The sequence below is a fragment of the Lolium perenne genome, chromosome 4 (genome assembly GCF_019359855.2).
Source record: "Lolium perenne isolate Kyuss_39 chromosome 4, Kyuss_2.0, whole genome shotgun sequence".
In the NCBI taxonomy this organism is placed as follows: domain Eukaryota; kingdom Viridiplantae; phylum Streptophyta; class Magnoliopsida; order Poales; family Poaceae; genus Lolium; species Lolium perenne.
The window spans coordinates 220,919,811-220,937,417 of record NC_067247.2 but is presented as its reverse complement, the minus strand read 5'-3'; the positions used below and the strand labels follow the sequence as shown (position 1 = coordinate 220,937,417).

The following is a 17,607-nucleotide window of genomic DNA, read 5'->3' as shown; positions in this document are numbered from 1 at the left end:
GAAGTAGGGGATAAATCCAGCAAGCAACGTGGTGGAGATCACCATGCCTCAAGACCAAAGCACGACAATCCTTGATGAACACAAGAACCTCCGCATCAACTATAATAGGTAAACGGCGGCGCCGTTCCCGGGGAGATGCTTCACCAAGCACACACGCGATAGCGTCTAATCTTAACTCAAACTAGTTCTAACCTAAAACCCTAGCCGTCCCAGCCCTTATATGAGGGGGTTTGCCGGCTAGCCCTAGTGGGCCTCTCTACCTTGGTTTGGACAGACCCAAACCAAACTGACTCAACTCAATAAAATCCTAATTGGCCCACATGTGACCATAGATATAAAATACGATAAATAAGATAACTAGTTAGGTGGAGTCCTGAAATTGGGCTTCACCTCGGCCTTCATGCCCGTATCAGGGCTGCTGTTGTTCCTTCGGGCGATTCTGGCGGCAGCGCCAGCGTGTTGAGGCCGGCAATGGCGGGGTGCATTGGCCGGCAGTGCTGGGGTGCTTTGGCCGGCAGTGCCGGGTGCTTCCACCGGCAGTGCCGGGTATCAGCCCCTCTCTAGGGTTAGACTTGTTTGTGAGATAGATATGAGCTTTGCTCCTGCCCATGGGAAACCTGTCTAGATATGAATCTATGGAGTTTATCAAGGATCTTCTAAGTGATTGGTCTCTTCCATTATGAGGATTCTAGTGTTTGTGGATCTTTTGCTTCTTGTAATTCTATCTATTTGCACTCTTTCCCTCTTTGAAACTCTACCACTTGCTTGAAAATCTTTTGTGAGGGATTCTACTTGTAATTCTATTGGGTTGGTGTATCGAGCCAACAAAGAACAACAGATTGTGTGTGTGTGTGTGTTCCGTTTGTATCTCCGGTCCCCTCCACTTTTCACCCGTGTTCTTCGTGTTCATCACCACCGCCCTCAAATCCGTGAAGATCGGGCTCGTACCTGATGACACATAGAACATTGGCATGAGGTAGAATTCCATCCAAAGTAGTGTCGAGGTCGAGTGTAGAAAGGATTGAGTTCACCTTTCATGTATAGCTTTCACTCGAGCTCGTGTTGTCGGTCCACTTGGAGGACTAGTTGGCCTTGGTGTAGTGCCGTCCTTGGGCGGGGCATCACCACCGCATCTGCATGTTTGGGTAGGAGGGAAACCAGACCGCATGTAGCCCCCTGCCGTCCCCACTCCAGTGTACGAAACGCATCCATGACATCGTGCTTCATATCTTGATGATGTGCCACTGCATCACAAATATTTCTGTTATTGTCTGATCCTTTCTGGCCAGAGCCTTCCAAAAGTTGCAAATGCATGCATGCTTGGTATACTCTTAAGCTATCCGTGAAAAATGTTATTTTTGCTTAGCAACATCTTAAGGAGGCAAATTCATGGTAGGAAAAATGCAACAACAATATACTCCAGCTGAAGGTCACAACATGATATAGTAACATAAAATATACAATGTAACAAGACATGCAGAATATTACTGCTTGAAACATGAAATACAGGGTTAAATTAAGCTGACAGAGCACATCCTAGTCATTGTGAGGCAACTAACAAACAATTATTGGAAAAATAGATAAGTTACAAGGGGCAGGTACATAACATCAGCAGCACACCATAGCTGCGGTCACTACTTGAAACTATATCTACATTGTACAACAACCAGGAGAACTATCCTGTTAGTGCATCTGATATGATGAGAGGATGACCATGCCTAATCCTCATTATCGTAGTCCTCGTCCTCATCAACCTGCACCGTTAGATGTCCAAAACTGGATGGTCCAACACCAATGCCTCCAATTGCATCTGGCATAGGCCAATCTGGCTGATGGTCGGTGCTGGCTTCTTCCACCTTTGAAATCACAGCTGGTGTCTCGCCTGATTGAGCCTCTACTGGTTGTGCACTTTGGGGAATACTCTCATTACCATGGTTGGTCTCTTGAACTATCTCATCTCCTGGTAAGGGTTCACTTTGTTCAGCAAACATGTTGCTCTCATCCTCGAATTGTACATAACCAATCTCCTTTCTCTTGGTTGGAGGTCGCCCTCGCCCTCTTCCTCGGCCTCTGCCACGTCCTCTAGGACTAGTGTTCAAGCTTCTTATTGGCTGCAAAGGCAGCATTCATGTTATCAAATAATCTGCTAAGAAAATTTAACTTCGGTAATATCTGATTCTGAGGGAAGTGTACCATTTTGCTGGATCGGGATTCCTCGTTCTCTGGATCGCTTCCATTTGACAATTTTCTAGATAACGGAAATTTCAAACAGTAATCAGGTGCTTGTTAATGACTCGTGATAAGTTAACTATGCCAAGTGAAATTTACCTTCTTCTGGGTAATCCTCTATCATCTCCACAAGAGTCAGCCCCACCCAAGTCTGGCACCTTGTTCGCAATCTCTTTTAGGAAGTCAAAAGAGCTGTACCTCTTCACACATTGCTTTCTGAGTATCTCATAAGAAATATATGAACCATTAGTCACTGAAGGCACAAAGTTGAAACACCCAGCATAAACTAATTGCCCAGGCAAGAAAAATGATATCAGGCTGTGTTTAACTTGTATAACTAAATTCCTGACAAAAGAGACACAATTTATAATAACAATTAGAAAAGTACCAAAAGAAGAAAAAACTTAAGCATTCATCTCAATTAACATTAGTTCAATTACTAAATTACAGATGAATATTGTAAATTATGATGTTGGTCAAACACATGGTGTGCATGTCCATGTCAGTTCTCACTTGGTTACCAAAATGAACCAATCTGGGTATCTCATGTCAAGCATAAGAGCTTCCAATTGGTTTCCAGAATGAACCAGTCTGGAACTGACCTGCTGACACATCATGAGCCTCGATGGTTTTTCAATGTTTCTCTTGTGCTCTTTGGCTTTCGATATTCTGGTTTCTCTTTGGAGCCTTCCTGAGGAGCAACAATTGCTAATATTTGTTTTTTGGTGGCTATAGTGGGAGAACAGAAACTGGGTACGAGGATAGCAAGCAGAACTAGACTCATTCATTTGTTACCAGACTCGCTGTCATGTTGCGGTGTCCAGAGAGCTATAGCAACCGAACAAGTGCAGAGCGTGACTGCAGCAGTCATGAAAGCCGCCTGGCCAAAGTTGTCTGAAGGGGAATGAAGAGGCTGGTTTGCTATCTGACCAAGGAGGCGAATTTTCTGTTAGTTACTTGTTTTAGTTCATGCAAAGTATGTTTTGTTGATTTCCTGCCCCGTGTTGAGTAACAGAACCATCTAAAAAATAAAAATAAAAAGTCCCTGCTTTAAATTTTGACATTCAGGTTTCAAATATATAGTATTATTAAGAAGCCAGGGCTGCAGAAAACAAGTGCCATCCAGAAGTCAGACAAAAACAGAAGATTGGTAGACATAATTAATTGGTTGTAGTCTTTTCCCTATTATGCCCCTAGATGCCAATCTTGGCTTCTTAGCTACATACTTGTACAGAGGCATGTAACTAGCTTGTGATATAACCTTTATATGTTAATTAACAAAATCATACTGCCTGGGCCTCCACCACAGTTTATGTAAAATATGGTTGCTGGAAAAAACCCAGCTGTTATATTAATAGCATGCCCTTTAATATTTAGGAATTTACAAAATGAACCAATACTCTCCACAACTTTTGGGTTTTGTCAAATATCTTTTGTTACAGAGAACAAGGATAAACCATAATAAAATGGCAAGATACTTGGAAAAAAATCTCCAGCAAAATAATTGTAGTCCACTAAATCACAGACAATACATTTACGGTACTCACAAACAGGCTACCTTTCAAAATCTCAAGGGTGTGAACAAAAGTAATGCAGTATAAACACTGTTAATATGATTAGGAAGTCTTTGACCAGTAAAATATGATATACTGCAAAGACAGAATTATATTTAAGATCACAGACAATATATTCACGTACTCATAAACAAGCAATCTTTCAAAAGCTCAAGGGAGTAAACAAAAGTAATACAGTTCAAACACTGCCAATATGATTAGGAAGTCTTTGACCAGTAAAATATGCTATATTGCGAAGGTAGAATTATATTTTGGAGGAATTATAGACCAACCAACAGGCAGCAGATAGATCCAGTACCATTAGATACTTCTTATTAGAAAAAATGCCTTAACTATATCTGTTTTCAGCACAAGAAAAATAAATGCTCTCCTTTTTTGGGTAAATTTCCCCCAAAAGAACTTGGAAACTAATATCTGTCAACCTAGATGTAGAACTAGAAATTTAGAAGGTAAGTCAGTGAGCAAATATTGCATAGCACAGGACCTAACAAGAAATGGGCAACAGATGTAAAAAGGGATTTTTTTTTTGGCAAGAACACAACTGCAGATGTTAATAGTCATCAATATAGAGGGATGGCGTGTTCCCCTTTCTCTGCCTTCCTTGAGCGTTCAACTTGCCCCTGACTCGCCGACGCTCCCTCTCCTCTCCTCCACTGGAGCTGCAGGCCAGAGCGGAGGGGGAGAGGGACTAGGCGCTTCCCTCCACCTTGTAGACATGGTTTTTGAGTCGCTGCTGTATAGTCGCTGAATAGTCACTGTATAGTCGCCGGGTCGTTTTCCAAAAACCACGGCAACTCGCGACTAGCCGACTATACAGCGAATTATGGCGACTATACAGCGTTTTTGGTCGACTATACATGAGTCGCAGCCTCAGGCGACTCACTCTTGAGTCGCGACTCAAAAACCATGCTTGCAGAAACTCATCTCATAGCTGTGTCCCGGCCTGTTGGCTCTATGCCTTGGAGTTTCTTGTCGATATGGAGGGTCTGTCAGGCTGGTTTTGGTGTCCTGGTTCTGCTCTTGTCTGTCGTTGTTCTCGTCGCCGGCTATGGTGAATCAGGCACTGAGATATTTCCCCTCAATAATCTCCCTATCCTTGCTGGGTTGCCGGTGAGATCCCTTTTCCATATTCCAATAAATCCCTGTCTTTTGCTTCAGTCGACACCAGAGACCACCTTGTTCATCCCCTGCCTTTTGTTCTTCTTTCCTCTAGTTAGGCTTCGAAGCTTCTCGAGCGCTACTTGGCGCTCTCTGGGTGCATCGACCGAGCAGTTCTCCATGTGTTCACAGGTGATCTTCTAGGGCCTTGATGTAATTTTGTTTTTAGTTGGTGATGCATCTGTAATCTGTGGGACCAGCTGATCCCACTGTCGTTTCAAGCATAAGTCGTTTCAAGCATAATATAATAGAGACCTTTCCAAGAAAAATAGAGGGATGGCAACTTGGCAAGAGGTTTAACCACTTAAGCTATAAAAGTCCAAGCAAGGTTAGGCCTACCATTTTAGGCTTATGAGATTCTCTAATTTTAATGGTATATAGTTACGTAAAAATATGCAAGAAGCCAGAAAAAATTTAAAACAGCAACTGAACAGTGAATGGAATCCACATCAAACCACAGTGGACTCGATAAATGAAAATACAACGGAGAAAGCCAGCATATAGCTACAGAACATTCATCAAAGTACAACAAAACCTCTAAATGACGACTCTCCAAGCTTTCCATATGTCTGGAAAAACATGGAGGGATATATAATACATCACAGCAAAGGGTCATAACGATATTAAAGATCGAGGCGGTATAGAACTCACAGGTGGAATGAATTCAATGTTTTTGCACCACTTTGAAGAGTAATTTGGTATGAGCGGTCAATCAAATCTTGCAGAAACAATTCAAGGGCTCTCGCTGCACGTAAGTAATAGACTCCGGATGTTAGATACTCAGATTCATCGTGGTATTTAACAAGCGTTATAATGCACACGGTGAAAACAATGATGCCAAAATATCGTTGAAAAGCAACAGATTTTAATGAATGTTTTGTTTGTATCACTGGCATGGCGGAAATGAATTTGTGAAACGACAATTGTTACTTCAATTGTTGAAGTAAATGTAGCCTAATACTTTCTGATTAATGAGTATCCATTACTGGCTGTTTACTATAAATAGAACTTATGGAGAGCGCAGAACAACAATCCAAGTATCAGCATCCTAACATCAATACAATATGCACAAACATTCTTGCAGAACTTACAAACCAAAACAGGCACAGCCAGCGCAATCTTGCCAACGTCCTCATCTGCCTGCATTATCTTTTTGATCCGTGCCTGTCATAACAAACATAAAATAATATTAGTGAGCGCACAAATGTCAAGCCTGGGCAACAGCTCAAATATATAGTCCAGCAGCTTACAACATAACACAAAGTGAAAGAGCTACACTATCCAACACAAGATAAGGCTAACCAAAACTCACAAAGGAAACCCAGGTTCCAGCAATAAATATAAACAAAAAAAGAACTTCCAGTCATCGCTACACACCCAAAAAGTAGTTACCACAATGTCATACTAACGTACTAGTTTCGTCTAAGAATTGAACACAAATCATGTTACAGAAGGTATTATTGAAATGACCATTCCTTGTATGGTGTAACTTCAAACCTTGAATGATGTCGAGCAGCTGGTGGCAATAAAACAGTGGAAGGTTTTCAACATCCTGAAAACGTTAAAGCTCGTGATTTATAGGTTGCACGTGTTATACAGCTTAAGTACCCCGACACTGCCTAGCATGTGTCAACCTTTTTTTCCAATCACTTACAAACATGCGCATGTATGTCCTGGAAATGCACATGCTACCAGCAGCCTGGGCAGCAGCGGTGCAGCATTATGTCACAAATCTAGATGGCTTAACACACGGCGCAACAGTGCAACCTAGAGTGTAGGAACATCAATCATAGTAGGCTGCTTCTTCCACGCCAACTTGGGCTTGCACAAGTTAGCGTAAGCTACGAGCTAGTGGTGAAGTGTCTCTCCCCTCCACCAAACCAAACTAAAACAATTAGACTACGCCTCACACCACCTCTCACTCCCATCCACCATGACAAACAAACTCACCGCAACGGGGAAAAAAAGCGATTAAACGCGCGCGCACGCACGCTCGAGAAGAACACCAGCCGGTCCGTGCGTGCCTCCGCCCGCTCGGCGCCTCGGCGATGAAACACACCCCAGGAAGAAGAAAAACAGAGCGCGAGTCAACGGCGAGATCCACGGGGCGAGAGCCGAGATCCGCCGAGAGCACAACCAGATCGGATCACGGGCGCAGCAGATCAGGGATTGGGCGTAGTGGAAGATGGAGAACACGAACCGCGGGGAAACGCGTGCCCAGCTTCTTCCTCATCTTCGCCTCCCTTCCTCCGACGCGCCGTCGGGCTCAATGCCGGCTATCGTAGTCTGCCTTTTTTTGTTGGTGTATTTTTTTCTGGACGATTGGATTTCTTCTTCTTTTGTTTTGTTCCGAGTAAACCGCACTGGCGGTCCTGATTCTTTCTCCGCACCTTCACTTTAGTCCCTATTCTTTGAAATTGAACATACAGGTCCTAATTCTATCGTTAGTTGCTCACGCGAGGTCCTAAACTGGTTTGACCCGCGTTGACCGATGCCACGTCCACAGTGGGACCCGGGAGGCGTACCAGTCACCCTCCATATTTGCAAATAAGCCCTCAAGAGATGTTGTTCACGTCACCGCAGGACTCATCGGCGGAGCACGTCGCCGGCGGTGCGCAGCATGCTCGCGGCTTGGGGACGCGCCGCCCGGCTCCCACCCGCGCCGCATCCCCTGGTCAACCCGCACATCGCCCGCGGGTCCCCTTGCTTCAACCGCACGTCGTCCCCTGCTCTGGCCAAGTCGTCGTCCTCCAATCCGATGCCGTGGTGCCGTCCCGGTCCTTCCCAGGCTCTTCCAAATCGCCCAGCAGGACCGCCTCCACATCCTCCCCCTTATGGTGCAAGGAATCGAACCAAAGCGCCAAGAATTGGCCGCCCCGACGACTTCTTCCCCATCTCCGGTCGGACGCCGCCCCGTCCAATCTCCTCCTGCCGCGCACGTCTGTGCGCTCCCTCTAGCCTCGTCGGTGCTCGCGATGGAGGCCAACTGGAATCCGCCCACGCCATCCTCCCCTCCCGCCCCCCATCGCGCGACTCTCCTTCGCGCCATCCTCCTGGCCGTCCTCCACGGGGGCTCGCTGTGAGCTTCCTCGCCCTCCGGCAGAGCGGGTGGTGCGGCACGGCCAGGTCCCGTCTTCTCGCCAGAGGCACCATTACCTCACCGGAGTACGTCGGCGGGAGTACCCAGCGGTGGTGGTGGTGGGCCCACCTGCCCTGGCTCTGAAAGAATTACAAAATAGTGGGCCTTTTGGCAAATTTGCTAGTCCGGCCGGTACGTCTCGAGGGCTCCACTGTCAACGTGGTAGTGGTCAAACACCACATAGACAAGTCAACACTGGCCAGACCGATTTAGGACCTCCAATGAATCACTTATAAAAGATTTAGGATCTAGACGTTCAATTTTAAAGAATAGGGACTAAAGTGAAGGGGCGAGAAAAGAATTGGGACCGCTAGTGCGGTTTACTCTTTTGTTCCACTTCCACCACCAACTTGCACCACCACCGCACGCCGACGTCTACTATTATGGCAACGGGGCGTATCTTACGGCCCAAAATGGGCACACGAAGTCACTAATACGAAAATGGTACTCACGAAGTCACGAATTCGAGTCAATTAAAAAAGACACGGAGGGAATAGCTTTTATGTGCGCGTCCATTTGTACCAGGAATGTCTCCAGCGGGCCGATACATAAATAGTTTTATCTAAAAAAATTTCTTTTTATCTCTATCGCTACTATACTTAAAAAGAAGGAACGTGTCCCCCTTCTTCTCCTACTTTTGTCATCCTTCGTTACTCGCCCCGCACGCGCACATACAGGGCCAAAAGCCAACTAACTATCAGCGCCGAGAACCCTATCTTGCTCCCCTCTCCCTTTTCTCTCTCTCACAAACCGTGGCGGCAGAGGGTGCCGTCGTCCTATCTGGATCCCCGTCTCCACCCCGCGCCCCTGATCCTCGACACCACCGCCGCCCCCTCTGGATCCCTGTCTCCACCAGCGCCCTCTGCATCCCTGTCTCCACCCGCGCCCTCTTCATCCCCAGCACCATTGCCTCCCCTTTGATATTCGTCTCCATCGTCACCCCTTCATCCCAAACACCATCGCCATCACCCTGCTCGACGCACCGAACACAGACCCTATCTGGGGCAAGGCCACCGCATCGAGCACGAGGAGTGGCGCCTCCCTTCTTGTGGTAAGGGTGGAGGACGAGGAACAACACGCTCCCACTGTAGGTATCGATGTTGAGGTATATCGTCTTCGTTCCAGCCAATCACGACCGGATCAGCGCGGTGTAGGACGGGAATGGTCGGACCCGTTGGCTCCATGCGGCTGCGCTGTCTTGCAGGACATGGGATAGGGCCGGCTGCTGAACTGGAGAAGGGCGGCAGGTTTGATATAGACGAGGTTGAGGGAGAGTGAACCGGGAGAGTTACTGCTGATTGTTATTGTTTGAGAGAGAGAGGGATAGAGAAAGCAGAGGAGGAGAGGGGTTGCTGTTTGAGAGAGATCTGGGAGAGCCCTGCTACAACTGCTTGTTGTTTGGCAAAAAGGAATTGGAGATGAGCATTGATCCACCACTACCGCCGCTACTTCGTTTGAGTGGATGCATCGGAGAAATTCTACTGCTACTTGTGTGTCCTGCTATTGTGCTCGGGTGTGTGCTATACTGGGCATAGAAGTCTGTATTTTTTGTAAACAAATCCTAGAAAAACATATATTGCATTCTTTTAGAGCATCCAATAGTTGAAGTTCAAATTACCCTTTTCCACACGCAAATACTATTGCATTATCTTCTGCACTGATCCATTGATATATTGATTTCTTAAGTAATTGCTGCATATCAGATGAATGTAATCAGAATGCGTATCTCAAATACCTATCTTAAATAATTGTTGCATATGTTCCACACTCAAATACCTATCTCACATGAATGTAATGAGAATGGATATCAGTTGTTTATGAATTATGATTAACACAGTTTTAGCATGACATGCTGACATTTAGAATGCTAGATTTCCGCCCTGAAGTTTCTGGTATTCAGTCGATAATGTGCTTTGCACGTACTGGTTTTCATGCTCCAAAGGACATTTGGTCTAACCGAAAGATATATTTTGTATTTCCAATCAAACGAATGTACTAATTTTGTTTCATACATTTTCTTGGTGTTTCATGGTACTAAATACATCAGCATGGCAGGGTCTTCTCCCTAAGATGAGCTTTTGATGTCAGGCAAAGGCATTGTATTGAGAAGAACAAAGACATTATAATTCACACCGAGCCGACCGATGATCTAGACCAGATGTGGTAAGACAAGGGAAGTGATTGGAGACAAAACGGAAATTAATTGGGCTAGCTAGCTGGGTCAAATTTGACACCAATAATTCTGGTTTGATTATTCTTGGGGTAAGAATGATCTCTAGTACACATATTTTCTGGCTACTTTTCAGTTTTTCGATGCAACAATGATGCTCGAATCATTATATTTTATATAAATTTGGAAGGGAAAACCATACTTATATATCATGATCTCTTATATATCATGATCTTTTATATAATATTTTCTTAGTGATGAATTGATCAGAAGCACACTAATTTACTTATTGATTTGTGTGCTCCGGGAATGGCTAAAGATGCAAGCAATTTACTAACTGATTTACTTATCGTGACCCGAGGAGGTAATGTGGATCAATTGCACTCGTATTTTCTCAAGAGATCGGTCTGTTTATTTATGTGTGTTGAGTTAATTTCTTAAGCTGCAATTGATAATTTTGGTATAATATAGTTCCTTTGCTATTTGGTACGGAATTGTACTATCAATGTTGAGTTAATTTATGACGTGGTCAGTTCACCTCTATTTTGTTTAGATATTGTACTTCATACTGCTATGGCCATTTGACTGATTGAGCAGAAAAGAAAATGGGCAGATAAGATTTCTGTAGAAGATTATAACAGAGAAAATCCATAGCAAACACCTCATGTGGCTTGGCCTAAATGAACAGGGAAACTAGGTGACTACCCATTTGCTATTCACTCTATGGTGATTGATGCACAAAACCCATTTTTATTTACTTGGTTGAAATTATTCTTGTAGATCACCTAATTGATAAACAAAAAAAGTGTGTTGCGGCATCTAGATTGCAAGGCACCGCGTTGCATTCAGGGATCATGAATCTTACCGGAAAATTCCTTGGTAGACGGTATTCAGACCTACAATGTAACTCTTGCTTGACACAGGCAGTATTAAATGGAGATATGAGATAACACAAGATCATTCTATTTTGAAAATGTCTAGCATCAATGAAAAAAAGAGAAATCTACAACGTTGTTTTTTAACAATAATGTTAGCGACCATCGGTGTAAAATGTTGCAAATATGCATATCTCAATTCATGACACGTGGCAATACACGTACAGTAAATTAAGTTTGAGCTGAACTCTGAACAATCAGAGGTGCATTTTGACTTCTACTAGGAAAAGAAGAGTCTCTAAGAATGGGATGACCCAACTAGGAAACCAGCAATTTGTATGTTGAGGGGAATTATTCATATAAATGATGATGCTCCCAATCTATTGTTTTACTGGTATTAATCTACATATCAGCAGAGTTATTCGGCAGTTCCTTTAATCGAGCGAGTTTTGCGGAAAAACGGGACATGTTGTGTGTTTATCCCTTCATTAGATGTCTATTATCTTAAGTAGTAAATAAACCACAAATTTTTACATTCGCTTTTCTAAAAATAGGTACTTCCATCAATTTTAGATTTAGGCTCCTCTAACTACATGTTCATGCAGAGGTTTATAGAAAGGTATTCATGCTGGCACATGTAGAACTAATAATACTTGTTTATGTTTTTTGCTAGATCGACGTGAAAGTTGACAAAGCTAGGTGTCATATGAAGAATATAATTACGAGTTTGATCTTGATTGACTGAGCGAGGATGGTTGCTCGTCTGTTGCTTCGACCAAGATGGTAAGGTGTTTGGCCAGATCGACGAGTTGATGTGGCCGTGTGACAGCTACGGGAACATGAGACCGGCAGGCCACGCATACTTGTACTCCTCTTGCGCTCTGAACCATGGTGATCAATCAGTCGGTCAGATGGACGGTCGAAGAGCTACGAAGAGCTTGCAGTGCCCGGCTTGGATTCTTTCTTTTTTCTACCAGGTTTATTTTCATAGAAATCTTTATAAGCTACCATTGAAGCTACTCTTGTGTAGTTCTATGTAGGAATGGATAATCTAGCTATTGTGTGCCCTGTTATAAAACCTCCGAAGCTGGTTTATTTTCTGAGTTCATTGGCTTAATATAAATGTTCAAATTTATATGCCTCTCTTTAGTCTGCCCTTATGAGAAGTGCGCCAAGAAGCTGCACCAACATGAAAAGGCAGTTGTTGGCATTGTCAAGAACTACATGACATGGGAATATGGTAGATACACAAATACTTGGTGTAGGACATCCTAAATTCAGTACCCACAAAAGCTCAACAAATGATTCTGAAAGTGAAATATCTTAAAATTAAAAAGTACAAGTGAAATGCTTTGTCTTCTGCAATTTACTATCCCAGCAACATGTTTTCAGAAAATAACGGTATTTATTTAAGAAAGGCAGACAATGTATAAGCTAAAAGCATACCCCATAAACTGTTACAAGGGCCTGCAACTAGAATAGGTTCCTTTGAGAACTGATTTGTGATAGTCTTCAAAAAGTAAAGCAGCAGTTCCATGCAATTTTCTCTTCAGTTCTGCCTGAGGTCGCTATTTCTAATGATTCAAGAAGCTTTGATGTGAGCTTCTAGAAGATATAAACTGGCCCAAATTCTCATTTACTAGAGCAAAGAAATGAACGGCCTCCGCACCTGCTGACAAGGGATTAACTTATCAATGCCTACAGATTGTAGACTAGGGTTTAGTCGGAAGTAGAGGGCAAGTAGATCTCGAAGGTTTCAGCCAAAAAGTACTCGACGATTATGAAAACTAGGGTTGCGTGAAACAATGATTCGATCATCTCTTTGTCCCTCGACTCCCCCTTATATAGGAGGCGGAGCCGAGGGATTCGTAATACACAAGTTACAGAGTCCGGGAGGGTTTCTAACCCGTCCCGTAAAATTACAAGTCTATATTTCCTAATAGAACTCTAACTTTCCTTAGTACCAACTTGGGCTTCCAAACTTCATATTCTTCGACTCATGGGCCTTCGATAAACCCCGGGTACCATCTTTGGCAGACCCATTGGGGATGCCTATGTCAGTAGCCCCCGAGATTTTGCCTGAATCGAAGAATCAGGGAAAATCTCCAACTTTATAATCATCCAATAACTCTGCCAAGCTTATCACATATCTTTGGATGCGTAATTATATATTATACAGGGATAATGGTAGTTGGGGCTAGTTCATCTGATGGATCAGGTACTAGTTAACTGCTCTAGTGGCAATCCGCAAAGACCTACTTCAAGATCACGTCCCTGGACATGATCTCAGGATACTGGTGTTAACTCGACAGGTGCCGCTTAAGGTCTTACCATCTGTCGAGTCCCAGTCATGTTTTATCGGGTACCTAACGCGTCCGTTAGGATTTTTCTTCGTATCTCTTGATACGAAAAAAGTAGCAGACCGACGTCAGAGACGGTGCCACGCCGCTCAGAACGGATCTGGGGTCTTACCTTCGTAGAGTTTTGCGGCATTCAGAGATTATTCGCAACTTTAGCGCTCTGAGAATATATTGTCGAGTGCTTTTTCGGCTGTTGGAATAGCACATTTTATTGAGTCAACGGATGACTTATCTTGTTTTCCCGATGGGAGTATATGTAGACTTATTTGTATAACTCGAAATATACTCACTATACTTTTTATGATTTCATCGGGCACGCGAGCAGCGTTCCCGATGGGAGTAGCCCCCGAGGCTAGAGCCAAGGACTTGTACTTGGTTGTAGGCTCAACACTTTAACACCTTATGTCGCTATATTGTCATTCTTTCTCGAGTTTTTTACTTCTATCGGGTGCGCGACCAGCGCTCCCGATGGGAGTAGCCCCCGAGGCTATGAACAAATGCTTGCTTTTGATCATAGGCTCTCGCCATTTCTATTTTGTCATACTCGAGCTCTTTTTTCCAGAGTATCCCCCGAGCATTTGATCAAAAACTTGTATTTGATCGAAGGCTCTCGAGATAGTCAATAGTCCTTTACTGTCGCCAATTTCTTTAATCTTCACAGCCGAAATTTTCTCTTGGCAAGGTGACATCATTACTGACGATAGCCACGATCACTGTATCGGGAAGACGCGAGCACTGCTCTCTCTGTCTTGTGGGCCCAAAACCCTCATCAATTTGACACGTCGTGCAAGTGGGGGACACACGTCCTCCGCTTTTTCTGGCGCACGCACTGTAGCGCCTATTCCGTTCTTTCACAGTCAAAATACACTTTTACCCCTTAGCCACGTGTACAGCATCCATCTCACAATTATTCTATCCAACGGTGCGTCGATTCGCCAATTCTCTATATAAGGTCTTCTTCTTCCTCCGTTCATCCTTTCGCTTGCGCCACACCTCTGCTCTCCTCTGCAAAAAATCCCCCATTTGCGCCCAACACTTCCTAAGCTCAACCACACTCGCACTTTCGCCTACGATATTGTTGATGCCACCACGCGCACGGCTCACCAGGCACAGCACTCCTGAGTCAAAGATGGCGGCTGAAGATCTGGAGTGGGAGAGATCCAAGATTTCCAATCAAGACCTCAACCTGATGAAGAGGCTCGGGTTAATGAAGAAGAAGGACGTGTTGCGCTTCCCCAGCGAAGAAAGCTATCCATCGCCTCCTATCGAGTACCGGGTCAGTTTTGTTGACCATCTTATCCGCGGCCTCTCTACCCCCATTCATGATTTCCTCCGCGGTCTTCTCTTTGTTTACGGGTTGCAGCTGCATCAGCTGACTCCCAATTCCATCCTCCATGTCTCTATTTTCATTACTCTCTGCGAGTGCTTCCTCGGAGTCCATCCTAATTGGGCTCTGTGGAAGCGTATCTTCTGCCTCCGCCGCAATGGCTCCCACAACATTGCCTACAACATAGGCGGTGTTGTTATTTGCGTTCGCCCTGACGTCGAGTATTTTGACGTCAAATTCCCCGACTCCATCCAAGGGTGGCGCAAAAGATGGCTTTATGTGCACGAAGAAAGCTCCAACTCGGTGGAGTACAACATAGCTCCTTTCGATGGAGGTGCCAAGATTCTTCACCGCCGATCCTGGGACGCGGAAGCCACCGAAGAAGAAAAAACGGCGACAGAGGCTCTGATGTCCCGTATCCACGAGCTTGAAAACACCCGTGGCAAGGAATTGTCGGGTATCCATATTACAGCGTATTTCCTTAGGATTAGAGTGTAGCCTTTACAAGCTCGCAAAAATCCCCTTTGGATGTACGCTGGCGAAGAAGATGCCGACAGGCTCTCCAAAGACCTTTCTGTAAAGGACTTGGAGAAACTTATTCGAAGAATTTTGTCGCTCAGCAAGAAAGATGCTATTCCATCCTCTTGCCGCGTGGAGCCATATAGTGGCACCAACGCCCTCCCCGAGGTAATTTTTTCGACTATTATTTTGTCCTCTCGACTTTTTTAATATTTGTCGACTACTATTTTGCTGACATCCCTTGCATAACTTCTTGTCGACATACTTTGTCCTTGTAGAATCATCCAGTTCTAGCTTCTCTTCCTCCTCTTCCTGAAGGTGGGGAAGTCGAAGAACGGGCTGTTGTCACCGACGACAACCAGGGTACTTCTCGCCCTGAGAGTGAAATCGCGGGTTCTCAAAAATCCGCGGCCTCCTCTGAAAAAGAAGTTGAATCCGAGGCTACCGCATCGACACACTCCCTCCCCTCAGCTGTTTCTCCAAGGAACAAGAGAAAAAGGGACGAAGTTGCCGATTCCGGCACCTTCAAAGCCGGCGCACCTCCTGCCGAAGAAGTTGTTCCCACTGAAGAAGGGACAACTTTCAACCCTTATGAAGATGCCCTTGTCAGCTTGTAGGTTCTTGTTGCTTTTTGTTGTTTGCTCCCGATATTTTGTCTATGTTGTTTCTTATATTGTTGCCTTTTTGTTGTATTGGTGACGAGGATGAAAATCCACCTATTGACGCGACTGCTCGAACGAGTACGTCTCGTACTTTAGTTGTCTCCGAAGCTCAACCTGATGGGGATGAAACCTCGCCTCCTCAGCAAGATATAGAGCATCCAACTCCAGTTGCGAGCCCCCGTGCCTCTTCACCAAAGAGAGCTAGGGTCGAGCTAGTCAAGGAGCCTACCCTGTTGATTGGTGGTTCGACTACTCCTTCAATGGATGACGTAAGTTTTCCCCTCTTCTTTTATGTTCCGAACATTTCAGTGCTTTCGACTCCCCATTGGTTTTTGCTTATTGCAGTCGAACTTTCACTTCCTATATTGATTTCTCTTTCTTTGGTTTTCTTTTCAGCCTTTGATGAAGGAATTTATCCGTCTCAGTACCCAATTCATCGGCTACCGTGACCATGCTAAGAAGCTTGAAGGTACTATTTTTCTTGCCTCTTCTGCTGAATAAACTCGCTTTCCTTATTTTGTCATGACGTTTTACTGTCGTTTGTTTTGCCAGACACTCTTGCGGAAGCTAACAAACGTGCTGATGCTCTTGCTCTTAAGTTGGAGCAAAGCGAAAAAGCTCGCAAGAAAGCTGAGTCAAATGCTGCCGCTGTCGAAGATCTTCGAAAAAGACTTCACGACGCGGAAACTTCTTTAAGCGAAAACATAGCTCAGCAATCTGCTCGTGAAAAAGAAATCCTCACTCGCTTGGAGTCACAGAGTCGACGTTTTGTTAGTAAGTACTCAGATCGTTGCTTTTTCTTCGGGTCATCATATTTTTCCTGGTGCGCTTTGTTGACAAACTTCCTTTTGCTTATTTAGGGAAAATGCAACAAGACTTTGATCTAGAAAATCCTGAAGGTGATCGCCTTCTCGACGCGCTCTCCCTCCTTGAGATTCACGGAGATGAGGCACGCCAGGGCCTTGCTGACGCTAGATCAGGTCTGTCGCGGCTTTTTCCCTACTTCTTCGCGAAGAAAGAAGAACCCGAGACTTTTACTGCTCTAGCCAAGTGCTTCATCTCTCAAGAAGATATTGGGCTCAGTCTTCGACAACAAGGCTTGAAGATTGGTGTTGAAGGCACCATCGCCTTGGTTGCTGACAGCCAACAAGATATTGACTGGGTGAAAGTTGGTAATGTGAAGAAGATGGAGACGAAGAGGTGGCAGTCTTTGATTAAGGCTGCCAAGCCAAACTCGAAGCCAATCCTCGCCTTCCTCGAATGCAAACCAACTCCCGCTCCTAGTTCATCGAAGCCGTAGGTCAAGTAGACCACCTTGTCTCTTCTTTTGTTTTGTTTCTCTTTTGATGTTGTCGCTGTAGTAGCTTTGGCGACAACTGCCCCATTAGTTCACTAGGAACCCTCCTTTGTAATAACCATGTAAATATCTGACCTCATCAATGAAAACCTATGTTGCCGAGTTATTGATATCGAAATATTTCTCTCTAGTTGATTTTTGACAACTATACCGTGGTGCCTCATTCCTCGGATGCTTTGCCCGCTGTGTCTTGCTCGAAAAGGTCCTCCGCTGTCGAGTTTATTGGGGGTTCTTCGA

General features: G+C 44.6%; 1 protein-coding gene across 2 annotated transcripts; it reads right to left on the bottom strand.

Annotated features, from left to right (window-relative positions):
* Positions 1-1,424: 1,424 nt before the first annotated feature.
* LOC127294984 (uncharacterized) lies at positions 1,425-7,312 on the bottom strand. Of its 2 annotated transcripts, none has more exons than XM_051324888.2 (6): positions 7,162-7,312; positions 6,053-6,125; positions 5,613-5,706; positions 2,329-2,445; positions 2,194-2,248; positions 1,425-2,111 (listed from the first exon to the last, which is right to left on the bottom strand). In XM_051324888.2, the coding sequence occupies exons 1-6, from the start codon at positions 7,192-7,194 to the stop codon at positions 1,719-1,721; spliced, it is 765 nt and encodes a 254-aa protein (XP_051180848.1). In that variant the 5' UTR covers positions 7,195-7,312; the 3' UTR covers positions 1,425-1,718. The 2 variants fall into 2 exon arrangements, with proteins under 2 accessions (XP_051180848.1, XP_051180849.1); XM_051324889.2 differs by lacking the exon at positions 7,162-7,312 and adding an exon at positions 6,912-7,131.
* Between the last annotated feature and the right edge of the window lie 10,295 nt (positions 7,313-17,607).